We start from the raw sequence: 20,624 nt of genomic DNA on the forward strand, positions 1-20,624 counted from the left end.
CATGGAAGGGCAAGACACACCTCACCCCCCCCCCCCCTTAGTGGCTGACTACAGTGAATGCACATACTCCAAAACCAGACAGTCAATACACAAACAGGCAGAGGCACACTGAATGGTTAAACAAGAAAATGACTTATTTCTAAAAGTGGAATTTTCAAACACACAATTTAAAAACCATATTTACTGAAAGATGTGTTATTAAATTCTGAGTTCAGAAAGCCTAAACTTTATTTCTCTATCGTTTCCCAATGGGAAGTTATACTTGTAAGATGCTACAAAGCATTTCCCATTCTATCCCATGGGGCAAGACAGCCTTTCAATAGTAAAAATCAAAATTGGCAGTATTTCACTATTAGGGCATGTCACACACACCAGTACATGTCCTACCTTTAACATACACTGCACCCTGCCCAGGGGATTCCTTGGGCCTACCATAGGGGTGCCTTACATGTAAAAGAAAGGAAGGTTATGGCCTGGCAAGTGGGTGCACTTGCCAAGTCGACATGGCAGTTTGCAACTGCACACAGATACTGCAGTTGCAGATCTGAGATACATTTTCAGGGCTACTCCTGGGTGGCACAATCAGTGCTGCAGGCCTACTAGTAGCATTTTATTTACAGGCCCTGGCACCCTTCAGTGCACTTTACTAGGGACTTACCAGTAAATCAAATATGCCAATCAGGGAGAACCGATTGTAACAACAATTTACCCAGGGAGGCAAGGAGGATGAGGGAGAACATGGCGGCCAGTGTTTAGCAGGTCGCGGAGACACCGCCAGAGCGTCAAGAGAATAGCTACCGGCCATGTCCTGAGTAAATTAGAACAAATTTAGAGCATTATGGAGACCCGCGTTTTAGTCTCAGTTTAAATCTTTTTTCCCGTTTTTTTGTTTACTTACATAACTGTTTCCCTACCGCTGGTGTTCGGCGGTTTCGCTGCGGCTTGAGACGCGTAGCAGTGGAGCAGTGGAGCGCTCCCCTCCCCCCCACCCCAGGAGTGGGTTTTCTGAGATTGGCGGCGGTGGTGCTTTCGGCATCAGGGTGGAGGTAGCGGAGGTAGCGGAGCGGCCGTGGGGGAGGGCGACCATGGATCTTCGAAGGGGAAGAGGCGCGGCAGCCAGAATCTCCTTCCGGGGGAAGGGGGGTCGCGTAGCCAGTGGGCTGGAAGGTCTGCCTGGGAGAAGAGTTGTGCAGCGAGCAGAAGAGACTCTGGACACAGCCATTTGTGAGCCGGGTGAGTCGAATGAAGGCCAGACCTAGGGGGTGCTGCTTGGAAGTGTGAGTCCCTGCTCCAGTACTGGCCCCGAGTTTACTGTTTTTACAGAAAAGGTGAAATCTCCCCCTGGTGTGCCTTCACACCCACACCCACGATATCTTTTAAGAAAGATTAAGAGAGAGAAGGGGGTAAGGGAAGAGAAATCAAGACAGGAACAGGGGGGAAACGAGGAGGAAGAGGAGGTGAGAATAAACACAGTAAAGAGAATAAAGGAAAGGAAGACTGTCGTTCAAAAGGGAAAATCTAAGCAGGTTCTGAAGGTTATTCCCTCCCTCAAGACTTTCTTTAAGGTTATACCTCAAACAGTTTTTCTAGCGGAGAGCAGGATGGAGGGAGAGAAGGGAGATAAGGTAAAAAATAAGGACAAGATCATAGAAAATGTAAATTCCAACAAAGTGCCTACAGAGGTCAGCGACTGGAGTGAAAATATCTCTCCTAATAGATATCAAATCCTGGATGAGTTTCCTGTTAATGTAGATGAAATTATGTGGACCCTGATGCCCCTTGTGCCCTAAAATAAAGCTCCGCAACCGTTAATTTCCAAGGTCCTGGAACAAGATCCAGGAGCCTCAGGGGAGTCAGGAGGGACGGCGAGTGAGGAGCAGCTGCTGAGTGGGTTGTTAAAAGCTCTCACAGTGGAGATGAGGTCTAGGTTTGAGACATCAGAAGGGAACCAGAAAGAAATAAGACAAGCTTGCGACAATTTGGAAAAAAAGATAGACGATCTCAGCAGCAGAACGGCCCAATTAGAGGGGGAAGTAAAGGAGATTAGGGAGCAGGTTGTTTTGAATACAACTGAGATTACGAAGTTAAAGTCCTCGGAGTCAGAGTATCTAGAGAGGGTTGAGAGGTTGGAAAATTTCCAAAGAAGGAATAATATAAAAATTTTGAAAGTCCCTGAAGGTAGAGAGGGGGAGGATATTAAAACCTTTGTAGTATGCATGTTTAAGAAAGAACTACAATTGGAGGAGTCTGAAGAGGAAATAAGTAAGGACATCCAGCGCGTACATAGGGATCCGTTTAGGCTAAACACAAATAGGACAAAGCCTAGAATTTTTTTTATTAATTTCCTAACATTTTCCCTAAAGGAGAGAATACTCTCTAAAGCACTGAGTCTGAAATCGGTAGAAGTTGAAGGGGAAAAGTATGAATTCCGTTCGGATGTCTCAGCTGCTACTTCAAACAGGCAATGGGAGCTAGAAAACAGGATGGACCAACTGAGAGGCCTGGGAGCTGTGGTTCAGCTAAGATTTCCGGCTTATTTAAAAGTGATGATGAATAACAAAATGCTCATTTTCCACTCTGGCGAAAAATTAGATGAGTTCTTAAAGGACTTTCAGGCGACTAGAAAATAACAAATTCTTCCCAAAAAAGAAATTGTATAAGGATTGGCTATGTCGGTAATTATACATAATTTTAGCTAGGCTAAGCATTAATATAAGCTGTAAGGGAAGAATGGTGATGGTGGAGAGGGAGAAAGGGAAGAGAAATGCTTTCGGGGATGGAGAAAAAAAAAAAGATATATTGGTTGGTAAACAAATAGAAAAAAAAACTTTATAGGAGATTTGGGTCAAAAGAAAAAATGTATATAACAATATAAACATATATTAAAAAAAAAAACAATAATAATAATAAATTCCCACCGCTCAGGTCTCTCTTTCTCTTAGGGTCTCTTTAGGACATGGTAAAATACCTTTTTTTATGTTTGGTAGTATACGCTCTGGGGGAAAATCCAGATGACCTATTGGTCATTGAGGATATGGGGTGGGGGTTCTCTATGGGAGGGAAATGCACAGGGTGGGGAGCAGCGGGAAAAAATCATAAAAAATAAGTCCTCTATAACCTCTTTTAATTTTTTTATATGATTTGGTTTCTTAATAGTATTAGGAGATGGGTAGTAAGAAAGGCGGAAATACAAAAATATTGTCCTGGAATGTAAATGGCCTACGGGTCAGAAGTAGGAGGAATATTTGAAGGATTCTCCAGCCCGTATCATTATACTTCAGGAAACCCATCTGACTGAGAAGGAGGCAGTAGAGTTATTTAAGACCGTGAAATGGGTGGCACAGCATGTACAGCTCAGACAGCAGTAACTAAAGGGGTGGCGATCCTATTTAAGCATGGGGCTCAAGCTAGTCTAGACTCCTTTTCTTCTGACAAAGCAGGCAGATGGATAGTAGCTGTGCCTGGCTGAAAAGCGAGGTGAAAGGCAAAAGCAAATTCAGTTGTAATGGGATGGCGGCGTGAAGGAGGGTGTGAGGCTCAGCGAGAACTCGGCGATGGAGTGAATTCGGCGGACGCGCTTTGATTAGTTTAATTGAGGGCGGCAAAGAGGAGGCGGGTGCGCTGCTCCGGACCTGCCTGGATTTCGGCCCACACTTTTGAATTGCTTCACTTACTCGGCTGCTGGCATTGCTGCTGAGAGCGCTGAGTGACCGGGGCAGCGCCGGTTGTGCCGGGGGCGGGCTGCTCTCCTCTGATCTTCCCTGCTCGCTCAGGACAGCTTCAGGACGGCTGTTTTGACCCAGTAATCTTCCCTATGAGGCTCCAGCAGAAGGGGAAATAAAGGCTTGGGGGGACGCGCCTGTAGTGGGAGCCTGTCTGATGTGAGCCAGTACCAGTACCCGTACCAAGAACTTCAGAGGACGCCGTGAGGGGAACGGCTTGGGCGAGGGAGCAGTGCTAACCCAGCCAAATAACTTACCGGCACCGTCGCGAGGGGAGCGGCCAGCGCTGCAGAACTACAGCCCCCAGAAGTCCTTGCGCCAGGCGCTCGCCGCTGCTGTCATCAGGCAGCGCCTGGCCCCTACTTCAGTGCCGCTGGTGCCCCGCAGCGCGGGACGCGCGCGGGCGTGCCCGGGCGCTGCCCGGGCGAAGGGCGGGCCCGTCCGCGCCCGTCAGAGCCCGAAGGAGGCCGGGACGGGCCACCCCCTTAACGCCACACAATGGGTAAGCGCAAACAAGCAGCATCCCTAGAAGGGAGAGGGAAGAAAGCGAAAGTGCCCCGCAAATCTGACTGTATTATCTCATATTTGTCGTCTGCTGTTGGGGTGCTATCTAAGGAAATTGCCAATGCCGAACTGGAACTTGGACTGGTACCTCCTATCTTGCCTTGTGACCCTAGTGTGGGAGTGGTCACACCAAGTATCCCCTTGGAGCCCCTTGTCGTAATTTCTAATCCGCCAATTATACATGAGCCTGTGTCTTGTACCCAGGGTCTGGTGGTTCAATCAGAGCCTCAGGCTTATGCCACTTCGGGAGCTGTGAGAAACTCTAAGAAGAAGTGTACGAAACGGCTTAAACCTGCACCAGTATTGACCTCTGAGGAGCATCTAGGGCCCCCCATGGCGGCCATCCTAGAAAAACTAATTGCATCTCGGGTGGAACCCTTACTGGTTGGCATTGCGAAAGACATTGTGGAAACACTTAATGCTTGTGTAGCAGCTCTGCTTAAAAAATGTTCCAGCTTGGTAGCGTCCATTAAGGAGCTTCATCAACAGCAGGTGGGGATCAGGGTGGGGTTAGATCCCCAATCCAGATTAGAGAGAGGTATCCCCTCTGGGTCATCATTACAATCATGCCCCCCAAAGGTTGGATTTCCCACTTGTAGAGAGTCGGCATTGGTTCCCTCCGCTCCTACCCCACATCCGTTACAAACCACCCTTACAAATAGCCACTTGGTGGGCGGGGCTGGCATTGATGTTCCTCAGCCCGTAGTAAGGACCTTGATACAGGAAAAGGGCAGTCAGGTTACACTTGATCTACCTCCGGAATCAGCCCCCCTGGTAGCCGTTTTTGTTGGGGTCCCCCCGCTCCAAACGGGCGTAATGGAATCTACGCATGACCTACTGAGGTTTACTAGATCATGGTGTACTATGCGTAGTTGTGGTGGGCGGGATTTTTCTTCAAACATCATTATGGCTAGAAGGGTGGGGTGGGTGGGACGACGCCCAAAGCGATTGATGGGGGATTGTGTAATCGTTAACTTTAATAGACCAAATATTGCTGACAGTCTGTTTTGGGATGGGTCTGAGATCAGGCAGGGGGATATGAGAGCAGTCCCCCTGGGGTTTTTCTACCAACCTGCCCCTCTACCCCTCCCTGGGTTACACAATCATCGGGTTTTACCCCGCAACACCAAGTATATCCCACCCCCACCCTTGAAGCCTCACTCTTTCCCAAGAGTGCCTTACCTGGGAGGGACTCATAATTATGGAGCTCCGCATATGCCTGTAGTTTCCCTACCTCCTCAGAACGTTTTACCACCACAGCCTCCCATTTTGACCCTGAACAATTACTATTCCCCACTGTCAGACTTGACAACTAATGATTGACTGCCAGACCTGGTTCAGACATCTGATCCCTGTTTGGACTACTCTCCTGGTGGGGCCAGTTGTAAATTGCTGAGTTGGAACGTGGCTGGGATAAGCTCTAAAAAAGCGGACCCATCATGGTTGGATTTTTTAGGTAAACATGATATTATTGCCATCCAGGAAACGTGGGACCCCTCTAGCAATATTTGTGTGGATGGCTACTCCAGCTTTGTCGTTCCGGCTGTTACAGGGGGGGCTGGTCGTCCCAAAGGGGGTTTATTGTTTCTTTTGTCACTACACCTGACGGGTACTTTCACCCGGTTGGCTACTGACTCTAACAATTTACTTTGTGTTGAATGGCTGGTTTCCCACACTTTGAAACTTTTATTAATTAATTTTTATAATGCAAGAGAAGGTGCTGATCTTACACAACATGTGGCTGCCTTGCAAACTTTTATGTTGGAATATAGTCAGAAACAAAACACCGGTTTCGAGTTCGTCCTTATGGGCGATTTTAATATTCATCCTTGCGTTGACGAGTGTTACCTAAAGGGGCTTGATGTCTATGAGGGGCCGGTAGACGCTGTGGCTCCACATTTCGAGCATACTAAGCAGGGGGAGGCCCTTGAGGTTCTCCTCGCCACAACTAACATCTTTGAATCTAATATCATAGAGGCTGGAGGTAGGGCCTCTACTTTTAAAGGCTCGATCCTGGGCTCAGTAATCGACTACTTCTTTTTATCCTCTGGCGTCTTAGCTAGGGTTCTAGCTCATTCAGTTATTCCATCTGTACATAGTGACCACAATCCGGTATTTTTAGAGGTGGCCCTGCCGAAGAGCTTGGGCGTAATGCACCTTCCCTGTCCAAGAGACCTTTCCCTGATTGTGAAAGATCAGGGTCGCAGGGTTAAATGGGCTAAGGTGGCCCCTGCCTCCTTTTTACAGGAGTTGTGTGCTAAGATGGATGGGCCATGGACCACCTGTTTGAACCAACATTCGACAGCAGAGGAGGTGGTCGGGGCCTTTGAGGCCATCTGCGCACAGATTTCTAGGGATCTGACTTCCACTAATTCCCGTCGAAACAACAGTAATCCCCCTAGATGGTTTGATGGGAGTTGCTCTAGGGCGCATAGGATTTTGTATGATGCACTAAAAAAGAGCCCTAGGGATCGGGGAGAAATCTCACACGCGAGAAGGGCCTATAAAGCGGCCATTGCTAATAGGAAAAAGGCAATAAAATCAGAAGCCTGGAATAATCTTCTATCTATTGATGTCCTTCGGGACAGCGGTAAGTTCTGGGCCACAATAAGTAACCCATTCTTCTCAGATGTTGAGGGTACCACCCAGGACTGTGTCATCCAGGACGAGCTTTGGTATGACCATTTTAGTAAAATCTATGGGACCTGTGGCGCTAGCGCTAATAGTGGTCTTCTTCCCTCTGTAGCCTGCTCCTTGTCTTCCCTAGTCTTTGAGCAGGGGGATGTGGAAATGGCAATTAAGGAGTCAGCTAGTAATAAGGCACCTGGCCCTGATGGTGTACCAGCCGACCTTTTCGCCTCTTCTCCTAATGTTTGGGCAAGGATCCTAGTTAATGTTTTTAACGCCGTCTCAAGCTATAGGTTTCCAGCCTCATGGGCAACTGCTCTTATTATACCCATTTTTAAAAAGGGCCAACGTGATGACCCCTCGTGCTACAGACCTATTTCCCTGCTAGACTCTGCAGTTAAGATCTTGGGCAGGGTCTTACTTGGTAAACTCAGGGATGCCTTAGATAGCCGAGGTATTTTATCTAATCTGCAATACGGTTTTAGACCAAAAAGGGGGACTTTGGACCAGTGTCTAAATCTTCAGCTTTTAATCAGCAAATATACGGTGGCGAAGGACGGGTCCCTTTTCATGGCTTTCATGGACCTGTCCTCCGCCTTTGATTTGGTCAACCGGTCCAAGCTCTGGCAAATCATGCTGGATCTGGGTATTGACCCGCCCTTAGTAAGTTTTCTTGCAACCTTGCATCAGGATCTATCCGCATCTGTGAGGGTCACACAGGATGGGAAATGCACGAAGCACTTTAGGGCGGAGAGAGGGGTGAGGCAGGGGTGTATCCTTGCCCCACTCCTCTTTACAATTTATATTAACGGCCTGGAAGGGTCTCTGGGGGTCCCGAGAGCTGATGCGCCGCGCGTGGGGGAACTGGTTGTACCAGTTCTTCTATACGCGGATGACGCTGTTTTGTTGGCCCGCACGGCGGTGGGGCTTCAGAGATTGTTGGATGCCTTTGGTACATTCATGGCTGCCCTGGATCTTAGAGTGAATATTAAAAAATCTCACTTTATGGTTGTGGGGAAACAACGTAAAAAGCCAAAGTCTAGATCCCTATTTTGCAACGGGGAAGAGATTTCCAGGGTTAAGGTCTTCTGCTATCTGGGAGTTCTCTTTGATGAGAATGGCTCCTGGGGCCCACAAATTAAACTTAAACGCAACTCTGTAGCCAGGTCTTCCTCAGCTGTGATCAGCTTTGCTAAGAAGCTGGGGGCAAGGCCAATGGAGGCCTTGTTGAAGGTCTATACTGCAAAAAGCCTGGCTATCGCCACTTATGGCGCGGCTCTGTGGGGCTATGTTACACAGGACATGATTCAAGTTGCAGAAAATAGATTCCTGCGTTCTTTGCTATCAGTTCCCCAATCAACACCTGTTTTTTCTATTCATGCGGAGGTTGGTTTGGGTTATGTTTCTGATAAATTGAAGTTGGCTCCATTGTTATTTTGGGTGAAAACCTGGTTAAACCAGGAAATCTCCCTTAATCATCAGATCCTGAGTGATGTTTTAGCCTTAGATCATGCTAATAGAATCCCCTGGCTAGAGTACATTAGAGTGGCGTTCTCTAGCATGGGGCGCCCTGAGCTTTTTCGTCTCCATCTCTCATAGTTAAAGCAGATATTGCATGGACCAGGCAGTCTTTTTTAGATAGACTTACTATGGACCGCGAGGAGACGGAACTTCGAAAACCAAATGTGAGAGCACATTTTTTGCTTCTCTCGTCTCCTTCGCTGGAACCCTATCTAAGCATTGTTTCAAATCCTTTCCATAGATTTTTATTACTGCGTTTTAGATTCAATCTGATTCACTACTCACTTGGCTCTTATCCTCTGTGGGGCAAGCCCGAATGCAGCATACCATGCCACTGTGATGACTTTTCATGTCAGGATACGTTGCATTGTATTATGTTTTGCGAGTTTTATTCTGCTAGCCGTAAAAAATACTTACTTCCAATTCTAAAGGAAGCTGGCTTCTCACAAGTTAGACCTGCCCTGCTGTTTCTTCAACAGCTGAGTAGTACTCGCATTATCTTTAGTGTGGCAAATTTTTTGGTGGCTGCTATGCGCTGTAAGGCGAAACAATCTTCTAGCTTGGGCATCATATGAGTAATTTTCTAATGATTTTTAAAAATGTTGCATGTTGTTTTATTATATGATTTTATTGTAACCATATTTTTTATTGATTATGTCATGGCCTATGCTTTTATGAATTTCTGTACTTTTATGATTTTAACTAATCGAATAAAGTGTTTTTGACTGACTGACTGACTGGATAGTAGCTAAAGTTAAAATCTCAGCTAGGTCATTTACGATAGCAGGTTATTATGGGCCAAATCATGATGATGTGATACCCTTGCAAGATCTTTGGGCGAGGCTTTTAAACTCATCTGACCCAATCAGTCTGGCTGGTGACTTTAATGTTGTATTGAATAATGTTTTGGATAGGTCTATGTGTAGTAAAGCTCAGACCAACCCTAATATGCTTAGACTAATTAAACAAATGATGGAACAACAAGGGTTGCTTGATATTTGGAGGCAGAAAGCAGGGGAAAAAAAGGCCTTTACTTTCTTCAACAAAAAGTATAGACACCAGTCCAGAATGTATTATTTTTTAGTGGATTGTAAGGTTAAAGATGAGGTGCAACTGGTTGAGCATATCGGAGCCCATCTGTCAGACCACTCAGCGGTAATGCTTACATTAGAGGCCAGGGGGGTTGCGGCCCAGTCCAGATGGACTTTAGACCGCACAATTCTATTGGAGGAGGAGGTGGTACAAGCTCTTAAAAAAGATACAGAAGAGTTTTTTAGATCAATTGGGGATCAGTGGCCCCTGGGACTGCTTGGGATGCTTTTAAGGCGTTTCTGAGGGGGAGGCTAGGGGCTCTAGCGGCTGAGAAAAGGAGAAATTATCATAAAGAAGTAACAGCACAGGAGGAAAAGATCTGGTCCTTAGAAAAATAATTAAGGGACCCTAGCATAGACGAGCAGATGAGGACAAGAATGCTTCAAGAACTGATACAACAGAAGGTCAATTTATCCACGGTAATGCAAGAGAGGGTGAGAAAGAGATGGGAAGCCAGTCAAATGGCACACTTTGAATACAGCGAAGGGTGTGGTAAACTTTTAGCATGGAAGGCAAAAAAAGAACAACTGAGAAATAGGGTTGAGGAAATTATTTGTGAACAAACAGGCAGCCTAATTGAGGATAGCGAAAAGATTCAGCGAGTTTTTCAAAATCATTTTAGTAGAGTATATAAGGAAGATCTTATGCCATCTGAAGATACTCTTAGTAAATGGGTAAGACCAGGTATGGGAAACTCCTTGACAAGGGAAAAAGCAGACTTTCTCAATGCTAAAATAAAGGTTCAGGAAGTGGGTAATATAATGGAGCACTTAAAGAAGGGCAAGGCCCCAGGGCCAGATGGCATGCCACAAGAGGTTTATAAAATCTTGGCAGACACTTTAGCTCCCATCTTAACTAAATTGTTCAACGAGCTATATATTGAACATAAGGTCATGCCAGCCTCCTGGAAGGAAGCCACGATAGCCTTGATATTGAAACCTGGAAAATGCTCCAAAAAATGCGACTCATATCGTCCCATTTCCTTGCTAAATAGTGATTATAAGATCTACACGAAGATTCTGGCGGATAGGCTAAATGGGCTGATGGTTGATTTAACTCATGAGGACCAAAAAGGTTTTACTCGGGGAAGGTTTTTGAAAGATCTGACCTTTTCACTGATTGCCACGATTGACCTAGCATCTACTTACCATCTTCCTTTAGCCTTGGTGGCCCTGGATGCTACCAAGGATTTTGACCGGGTAAATTGCATATGTCTGAAGGAAGTGACTACATCCCTGAACTTAGGTACAAATTTCTGTAATGCTCTGGCTGGTCTCTATAAAGCTCCCCAGGCTAGGATTCTAATTAATGGCTCCTTGTCTCAACCAATAAAAATATCAAGAGGAACGAGGCAGGGGTGCCCTCTATCGCCTTTGCTTTTCAACTTATATATAGAGCCTTTGGCAAGGAAGATCAGAGAAGATCTAGAAATTCAGCCTTTTAGGTTTGCAGGCTGTGAGAAAAAAATGGGGCTTTACGCCGATGATATAGTGATCCTCTCCACAAATATAAGGAAAACCTGGCCGCGTTTAAAGACCTTAACAACTGACTTTGGGGTGGCCTCAGGGTATAACGTTAATGAAGATAAGTCCGAAGTCATGACTTGGAATATACAGGGGGCATCTGGGAAGGACGAGATTAGATACTTGGGAGTAATGATATCGCATGACATCGACAAAATAGTGAAACTTAATTTCGACAAAGTTCGGATGGAGATTACTAAACTTTTGAAATCCTGGTCTCACCTCCAATTATCAATTTTTGGAAGAAGCAACTTGATTAAAATGGTCAGTCTTCCAAAGGTTACTCTTCTTTTCGATGCAATACCTACCTTTTAAAACGCTTTGGCTAAAGAAACTACAAGGGGACTTGGGTTCGTTTATATGGGCAAGTATAGGACCAAGAATAGCTTGAAAGAAGCTACGAAGAAGGATTGAGAAAGGAGGAATTGCCATACCAGATCTCCTCTTCTATTCATGGGCTTTTCTTTTGAAGAATGGAAAGTATCTTTTTAACTCACCTAATCCCTCAATCGCAGGAGGCTTATGGACCACAATAGCGAACCTAGAGCCGGGGGGTAAGGAGGGGTTCATTTTTAAGTATGCTAACCCCAAATTCTTTAAAAAGGTCAGGCTGAAGATCTTGAAGGGGTTTGCAGAGACTTGGTATAATGTGAGAAGAACTTTGAAAATTCCTTATCATAGTCTTTTAGCCCCTATTTGCGATAGCCCCGGTTCTCCAAAGTGGACAAAAGACAGCCTGGCTAAACCCCTATTACAGGGAGGCCTCAGACAATGGGATCAGCTAATAAATGATGGGAGACTTATCTCTTGGGAGAGCTGTAGCCAGCTTACAAACTTTAGACTCTCCTGTTTTAAATACATGCAAATTCAGAGCTGGTTTGCTGATCCACAAACAAAAATAGGGGAACAAAATGAGCTAGAGTTTAGAATGAAGCTGCAACTGCGTCAAAAAAAGGAGGTGGCGATGATCTATTGGTTACTGGTGGAATCCGAAGATGGAGATTTCACGCTTCCAATGGAGTTGTGGGGAGAACACTTGCCGGAATCATCGCTGGGAAAGTACTGGCAAGTATCTATGGCTATGCTATTTAAATCAATTAAGCCTGCGCACCTGAGAAGAAACCATCTCTTTTCTATCCATAGAGCATACTGGTACTGGTCACCTTGGAAGCTGTCAAAGTTTGGGAGGAGAGGTGAAGTCCCTTGCCCAAAATGCGGTAAAATGAAGGTAGATGATGTCCACATGTTTTTAGAATGTGTAGAGTTGCAATCTAATTGGAACGAAGTAACCGAGGCGTTATCCCAAATGCTTAAGCTGCAAGTTAAGGTAAGCGTTCTATTTTTCATCTTTGGGCAATTAGAGCCTGAAGTAAAAATTACTAAAGATCAGGCGAGACTTATCTTTTACATTGCATTGCTTGCACGGAGAGAAATCTGTAAATTATGCGTGTCCCCTCTCTCCCCAAATTTAGATAATCTGTTAAACTCACCTAATTATATAGCCACTTTAGATGGGAAGAGTACTAGAGATGTACATTTTTGGCTCCCTTTTACTGAATGGTGTAATAATTTAAACGATAACAGGTAGTTTCTTAATGGTCCTATGATTATGCCTTATTAGCCTCGCTCGGCATTCGGGTTTTTGGGATTGGAGATTTGGTTCTGCTTGGCGGAAAGTGAGAGAGAAAAAAAGCAGACAAATTCACATGATTCCTCCTTCTCTGTTTTCTATTTCCATCTATACCTACCCGTATTGCCAAAAGCATAAGGGGGCAAAGGTGTCAGGTGCCCATCAAGATGTGCAAAGGGAAAGAACGTATGTTTTTTCTTTTTGATAAAGAGGCTTATGAGGACTAAAATAAAAATAAAAAAATAAATAAATTTAAAAAAAACAATTTACCCAGGGAGCACTTCCACTTTGACACTGATCAGCAGTAGCAAAATGCCCAAAGCATCTAAGCCAGCAAAAACGAAATACAGCACAGCATCAAAAATACAGGAGGTAGAGGCAAAAGTTCAGGAGAAACCACGCCAAAGATGCCAAGTCTAACCTTTCCACAACATGGAAATAAAAGACAGACAATAACACTCTGCGCTTGCACGATCGATCAGAAAACCTGAACCTGGCAATCAAATCTGTATTGTTTTTTAGTTGTAGGAGTATGTTCTGGCTGCAGTTTGGGTGTCTACAGTGCCGGATGCGGTTGTGCCTATCTGTATGAGGTAGTGGAAGGCCATACTGGTAGTCCTGTGGAAGTGGGATTAAAGCTGTTGGATTTTGCAGACAAACTATGCTGGTAATGATGGCAAGCAAAACTAAGATCGCTCCTTAAATCTGACCAGAATGGAAATAATAAGTACACATAACGTGGATGCAGTTTTGAAAGCTGCCCTATAAAAAGGTAACTGATGCTCCAGTTGTGAAATTCGAGAACGTGATAAAAATGTTGCAGAGGCCTAATTAGAGCACAGAGCCACCTTTCAAAGTACCAGTGTTGCAGAGATTCTGAAAATATACAGAACTATGCGTAGGAAACCAGGACCTCGGTGTGTAGTGGTGTACCAGAAAACCCACCTTAGTGCCCAGAACCCCAATCCGACTAGCTATAGTGTCTCATTCGTTCTCCGAACTACATCGAAGCTACCAATGATTAGACATCCTAGAACATGCCACTTCGGCCCTCTCAGGATTCGCAGGAATAAGAACACTCTTTTGTTCAAACACTCATACTTTTCCCTTGCCTGAGAAATCAGAGACGCTGTATAGTGTAAAATGTTTATTTTAACTAACGTGCTCTATAATGCAGTACACGAGCCAATACTAGCAGCAAAATGCATAAGAACAATATAATTAGCATTGTTACAAGTCCATAAAGCACAAAAGAGGAGATCATGTTATAATGACAGTGGAATCTGGACTATAGCGCCTTACCACGCTCCCCCGTGCTATGAGCTAGTTTATTATAATTATAGAAGACTTCTAGACTTTGTCAGGGGGACCCCATACCTCCAAGATAGATGCAAAGGCTTTACATCTCCGGACAAGCACAGCTCTTCTTCGTTGGAATGTGTTTCTCCAAGTGCCTTTTCATGCATGTGATGCCATATTAAAGGCACCCGATTTTCAGTAGCGCAGCTGTGTTCCATCTTATGTCTATGGGTGTGGGACTGACCAAAGTGAATCAACAGCATACATTGTTTTTCAACCTTGAACACGCTGTGCAGTCTAGGAGCAGAGCGTACAGCTAAATGTGGGAAAGGGAGACGGTTCTCATGTGAAAAGGAGCAAGCAGAATATTTACGAGAACTGAGCCACGTAGGAACGTGTGCAAAAGCGCAATTGGCGGCTAAGCATTTACTAACTTGCGCTAACTTAGCAATGTCCGCCGGGAATGCCATATCTTCACTACACCAGAGATCAAGTGGTCTCTGTTCTTGTAGACGTGCTGAAGAACTTTTACTAGAGAGACAGTTACTAGCAGCAATCAAATTGTGAAAATCAAATCTAGAGTTCACCAGTGTTTCAACGACAAAGACGTTGATAGGCCATAAGCAGAGTGTGTCAAAAGCATCAAAATCAAACACATATGGCAAAGCCAATTGGTCTGGCTGTTTTATAAGTGAAATTACTTTTTCATTGATCTGCAGGTTTGTGTAAGAGTATGGTTATTGGGGTGGCTGAGTGGGTAAGAGAATGTGTCAGTTAGGCGTGGCTCCTCCGTTTGAGCGGAGGAGCATCGCCCTACAGGGCAGAGCTGAAAAATAAAACGGTAATAAAGTTTATTTATTTCCGTTGTACTTTTGCGCACCCGACTCATCCCGAACTGAGTGACAGGATGGGTGGGCGAGTGCGGCATTGCTGAGTGGCACGCCCAGGGAGCTGTGCGCTTTAAAATACACATGTCTCTTTGGCCGGCCGTCTTGGGCCGGCCAGCCAGACATGAGCATTTTAAAGTTCTCTAATTTAGCTATCTTAGACAGCTAGATTGGAGAAATTGCAGGCCTCCAGCAATCTTAGAAGCGTTGAGAGCGGCCGCTCCAACCAATCCTGGAGCTGCTCTCATGCTGTGAGAGTAGCGCCAGGATTGGTTAGCGCAGTTTCCTGGTCCCATATTGGAGCCTGCCTGGAAGGGAGATGACCAGTGGAGGAGGAAATTGTGCCGTGCCTCAAGGTAAGTGTTTAATTAAAAAAAAAAAATCTTTTTTTTTTTACTCCCACTCCATTTTGGGGCCTGCCTGGATGGGAGATGATCAGTGGAGGAGGACATTGTTTTGCACCGCAAGGTAAGTATTTAATTAAAAAAAAACATTTTTTTACTCCCGCTGCACCACCCTAGGAACATGACAGCCGCCACGGGTGTCAATGACTTTATAAATTAATGAATGAGGGAGTGCATATATAAATATGGAGCGAGTACATAGATGAATTAGTGAGTTTATAGGTAGACTTCTGCAAGAAATTAAGTATGAAGAGTTCAATGGATGCAGAGAGCCTACATAAACCCCACAAGTTGAGGCCGGAGAAAGCATTTGTGTTAAAAAAATAAAAACACATTGCCACTGTCATGGCTGGAATGTCTACAATATGTTAACAAATACCAAAGTAGGTGGGTGCAGGAGGACAGCTGCCAGGTGGGAGAAGGGCGAATGAGCACAGATGGCAGGTGGAAAAATGTGAAGGTGCAAACAGCCGGTGGGAGGAGGGTAGAGCAGCAAAAGGTTGGCAGAAGGGTGAAAGGGCAAAGATGGCCGGTGGAGAGTGAAAGAGTACATATGGCTGGAGAAAGGATAGTGAAGGAGCACTAAAGAGCAAGTAAATAAAGAGTGAAACAGTAAACACAATAGGTAGCAGGAATGGTGAAGGAGGAACAATGATGGGCTGAGCACAGTGAAGATGCCAGGTGGGAGTACAGTAAAGGAGCATCAGTGACGGGTGGAAGGACAGTGAAAGAAGAAAGATTTTTGGATGTAGAAGGGTGAGGCAGCAAAGAAGGTGGAGGTGGAAGAAGAAGCACAGATGGAGGGAGGAGGGTGAAGGACCAGCAGGTAGCAGGTAATCAGATGTATGGAGAGGTCACAGGAGTTGTGCTCTTGGGTGCTTTATGGAAGGGTGGATGTCTTCTGCAAGTTCTAAAGCCCCCTCTGCAACTGACAAGCCTGGGCAGGATGTGGACTCCCCCCCTCTGATGACCTGGTAGAGCTCAGACCCCTCTGAAAAAAAACAGGAGCTTGCTGCTTCTAACAACATCTCCCACCTGTCTGTGCTTATGTGCAGTGCCTCACCCTTCTCATTTGTTAAGGAGACCCTTAGACCCTTCTTCCCACTGAAGATGCTGCAGATGAGCCACCTTTCTGCTTTCAATTGCGGTTATTGCATCTGGGAAAAATACAGCGGCAGGAAGAGCTCCACCGACTTACTCCTGGGCTCCACCATGACAATACTGCTGCCAGTGATGTTGCTGGACTGAACATAGAAAAAGTGACCTTCCCTTCATTTCAGCAGCACCTTCCTTCTGACATGGCTGCCTGGCCGAGCCAGCCACAGTAGCAGGATGGTAGAGATGTGAGGAGGAGTGGCACCACTGCTCAGCTGGCTCAGAGGTGCTGTTTGCACACATCATGGATCCTGACTCTTGTGGCTCTCCTTGATCACTATTACCAAAAGTGGAACTGAAGTGAACTACAATAATACAGCTATCAACCAGCAATAGTCATATAAATAGCAGAAACGACATAGGCACCAAAAACGTAATTATGAATTGCTGATATAATAAGCAAATGGAAACCACCACATAAAGGCAAGTGCTTCATACAGTAAACAAGAAACATAATCACAGTGATCATCAAAGGGAGGGTAGAAATGCACAAGTTAACTAATGTAGCTTAAGCACCAAAAGATACAAAGAAGAGCTCACGAAGCAGCAACGCTGGTAGTTATTCCTAATAAGGATTTTCCCCTAATATTCAAATTAAAGAAAACAATCTGAAATATGTCTATCCACCACCAGGAAAAGGATGACTGAAAATTATAATAGAGGCATTGTTTGAATAGCTCCTTTCCATGATGTGATAACACCTAAATAATCCCACTCTTTAGGCTGCCCATTAAGAAATAGATATCATATAAAAATATGGCAGCCGATCCACCCGCCGAGGAGGTGAAAAATAAATAAACACAGCTCAGTATACAACACATAAAGTGAGCTTCACCACATAAAAAAAATAAAATTAGTATGCACCAACATGGAATGCAGAAACGCGTATAATAATGCAAGATTTTTCTGAATACCTTAACTCAAAGAGAAACGCTAAGAAGGGTGACCAGAACCAGATGTTGACAACAATGACTTTTTTAACCCCTTAGGCCTGTGGACCTTGTAAAATAATGACGGGACAAAAAATTGCAAAACATGAAAACGAGACGATACCACTGCATACCTGCATTTGAACAGGAAAGAAGGACACATGTACTGTGTGAAGAATAAAAGACAAAGACGTGTCTACAAGAGTAAAAGTAGCCGAGCTCAGGAGAGTAATCCAGAGCATTATGCCAATGCCCACTGAGCTATGACCACCGCTCTGGCGCTGCAAGGGTGCACACTGCAAGATGGCACACTAAAAGCGGATTTTTTTTAAAAACATTTGTTTTTACTTTATTTTGATTTTCATCAATGCAATTAACACAGTGTAATATAAACATTCGGTCATAGCCTCAACACTTATAAACTAAGAGCCTTACACCTTCACAGTTCTTCTGTTCAACAGCTCCACCAATATTTGTCAGTTACTCGAATGATACTTGTATATTTAGTTATAATTAACTATCTGCATTGTTCCTTCCTTGTGTGCATTGGCTCATACCGGGGTTAGTTATTTCATCTTTGTTAGCGTATGGCTTCAGTTCACTTTATTAGTCAATCCGTCTGAGCTTTCTCATTATACTGCGTGTCCTGTTTCAATCTCCTTTATGTTCTTAGAGTAGTGCATTTTCAATGCCAAGTCCACTCACAGAAGATCTCTCCTGGACACCTGCAAGAACAGAGGTAACCTCCTTTTCAAACTGATTAAGCACTCCACACTAAACACCACATCTAAGGGTCCTGAATCTGTGTGACGACAATGTGGAGTTCTTTGAGAATAAAGTGATATTTTTTGACCTGTCTTCTCCTTCCTCCTCAGGCAATCCTGCAGATACCAAGCTACATGTAAAGCACAGCGATCATGGCGGCATTTTGACCCTAACTCAGAGTACTGGATACCATTGCTACTGTCAAACCCTCTAATCATCTCTGTTTAAATAACTGGCTCGAGTACAAAGATCTCACCAACCTGCTTCCACCCCACGGGTCCACCCTTGTTAACTCCTCTCTTGAACAAGGCATCTTGCCTGACTGTTTAAATACAGGTCAAATCTCCACACTTTAAAAAAAAAACATTGCATCCCAAAATTACAAAGCTGTGTAATGTCCCAACTTTCATCTCACATACATGCAAATAAATGTCATGACACCTTCCAGTCAGTGTTCAGAAAGGGACACGGCACAGAGGTGACTTTCTTGCAAATTGTTGATGATTCCCCCTGCATACTTGACTCTTGCAGTTCCTATCTACTTGTGCTCCTTCATCTCTAGGATGCCTTTGATACAGTTAACCACCTCAACCTGATCAACACTGTTATGAGAAATATAAAATATGAACACACAGTAGAAAATGTAAAACACAAAACATAGCGCAATAACAGAAATCGGCAGACAGCCCACAACTGTACCCTACGAGCGGGAGGTTAAGAGTTCACTTGATGACACAATGGTATAGGTAACTTGAAAGGATTGCAGTTAAAGACCAACTCGTGTTTAGCAAGCTTGAAAATATTTATGGTTTTAACATACAGGCATACACTTCGTGTTTCCAAATAAACTGTAACCTGATTGGGCAATGGGTACAGGAAATTAAATTAGCTTACACTACACGGAGTTCTTAGGTGCACAATGATAAAAGCATATTCTTCACCAAAGTTGTATTTTCCATGAATACACATGCACTCAGGCACAAGAATGATAAAGTTTGTTAAGCATTGTTAGAAACTGCACTAAAGCATATGAATTGAATCAGGCTGAAGTCAAGGGTCGCAGGTGACTTCATAGTTCTCACGATCCGCATGTATTAGTCTGTAACTGATGTAATAATTCACCATTGAACTTTTGGAACTCTTATTGTTCAGTTTTGTATACAAGAAGCTGGTTGTGATGTGTCAAATTGAGACTAGCTGCCTGTCTGTGTGCGAGGAGAGTCTGTCTTCCTGTCGCAACAGTAAAAAGCTGTCTTTGCATTGCCAAGAGGAGTCTGTGTCTTTTTCATTTCTTTAAGGTTTTAGTCACCCTTCAACAACACTCTAAATGAACAAATGAGCATAGAGGAATTAGTCCTGACAAACTGGTCACAAGTACTGTAAATTGAGAGTTCTTTATCCAACAAAGTCCGCCTTCTACAAGGGATTTTGAAATACTCAATCCTCTCACGAACCCTGTCAACGTAATGCCTAGAACCACTCTGTAAGGTCATCGGTAGTTCTTAAATCTTTACCACCTATATCATGATAATACCCTGATCTGTATGAAAATGTCATCCCTGGATGACATCCTTCTTCCTCCATCTCTCTAACACACTGGAAAGAATTCAAAAATGGATGTTCACCCACCAGCTCAAGCTTAATCCTGTTAAAATAACTCCTGAAAATCTCTGCAAAAAGAAAGAACTCCCCTGTCCACAAGTGAATGGCATGCTTTTCCAACTTGAATTTCAAACTGCCCATCATCCAGTATGTCAAGTCTCTGGAATTTTTCCTCGATAGCTGGCTTAACTTTCAGGGGTAAATCTCTGCTATGGCCAAGAGTGCTAGGCTCCAACTAAGGCACTGTCAGGCATTAAGAGTTCATGGATGAACAGGATTTAAAATCTGTTGCCCAGGACCCAGTTATCTCCATACTTGACCTACCACCCCCCACACCGCCCCACACAAAATCAGAGCAGTCTAAACTGCCAGACTTGCTTTGTTACAGGCACCATGAAATGTGACCATATAATTCCCACCCTGCTAACCCTGCAGTAGCTTCGCATTGAAGTGGGAGATGAATTCAAAATCACTTGCATCACAAACAAAACCTTAAATAAGGCAACGCAGCAAGGGTAAGGGGCTCTTGGCTGGTTGCATGTGAACACGTTTGCACATGTGTGAGGGTTGTGCATGGAAGACTCCTGTTGTGTGGAGCACGGTAAATGCGCACAGGTAGTCTGGCACAGAGTGGACTCTGCAAGATTGGATATTGACCTGGGGTAGGTCTCATAATGTTAGTGTACACTCTTAGGGAAAGTCAGTGTGGTGTACTGTCTTGCCTGCAGTGACACTCCATTATACACGTCTGAGGAAGACCGCCTTGGAGTGCAGCTTCACTTTCCCTTGGCCTGCACAGACTAGTGACGTATCAAACTGGGTTGGAATCTGTATGCCAAATCCATAAATGAGAGTTCCAAAATATATATCTGTCCAGCTTATGTGTCATCCAAGATTGTTCTA

At 44.5% G+C, this 20,624-nt stretch overlaps 1 protein-coding gene across 1 annotated transcript in view; it reads left to right on the forward strand.

Moving 5' to 3' along the window:
* Positions 1-19,384, forward strand: part of LOC146775984 (uncharacterized) — a 548,205-nt gene extending 528,821 nt beyond the window's left edge. Inside the window, exon 7 of the mRNA XM_085640019.1 lies at positions 18,230-19,384. Within this exon, the coding sequence (XP_085496145.1) occupies positions 18,230-18,347 (118 nt within the window). The 3' untranslated portion in view covers positions 18,348-19,384. The remainder of the gene's footprint in view (positions 1-18,229) is intronic.
* Positions 19,385-20,624: the final 1,240 nt, after the last annotated feature.

The sequence above is a fragment of the Triturus cristatus genome, chromosome 12 (assembly GCF_964204655.1).
Source record: "Triturus cristatus chromosome 12, aTriCri1.1, whole genome shotgun sequence".
In the NCBI taxonomy this organism is placed as follows: Eukaryota; Metazoa; Chordata; class Amphibia; order Caudata; family Salamandridae; genus Triturus; species Triturus cristatus.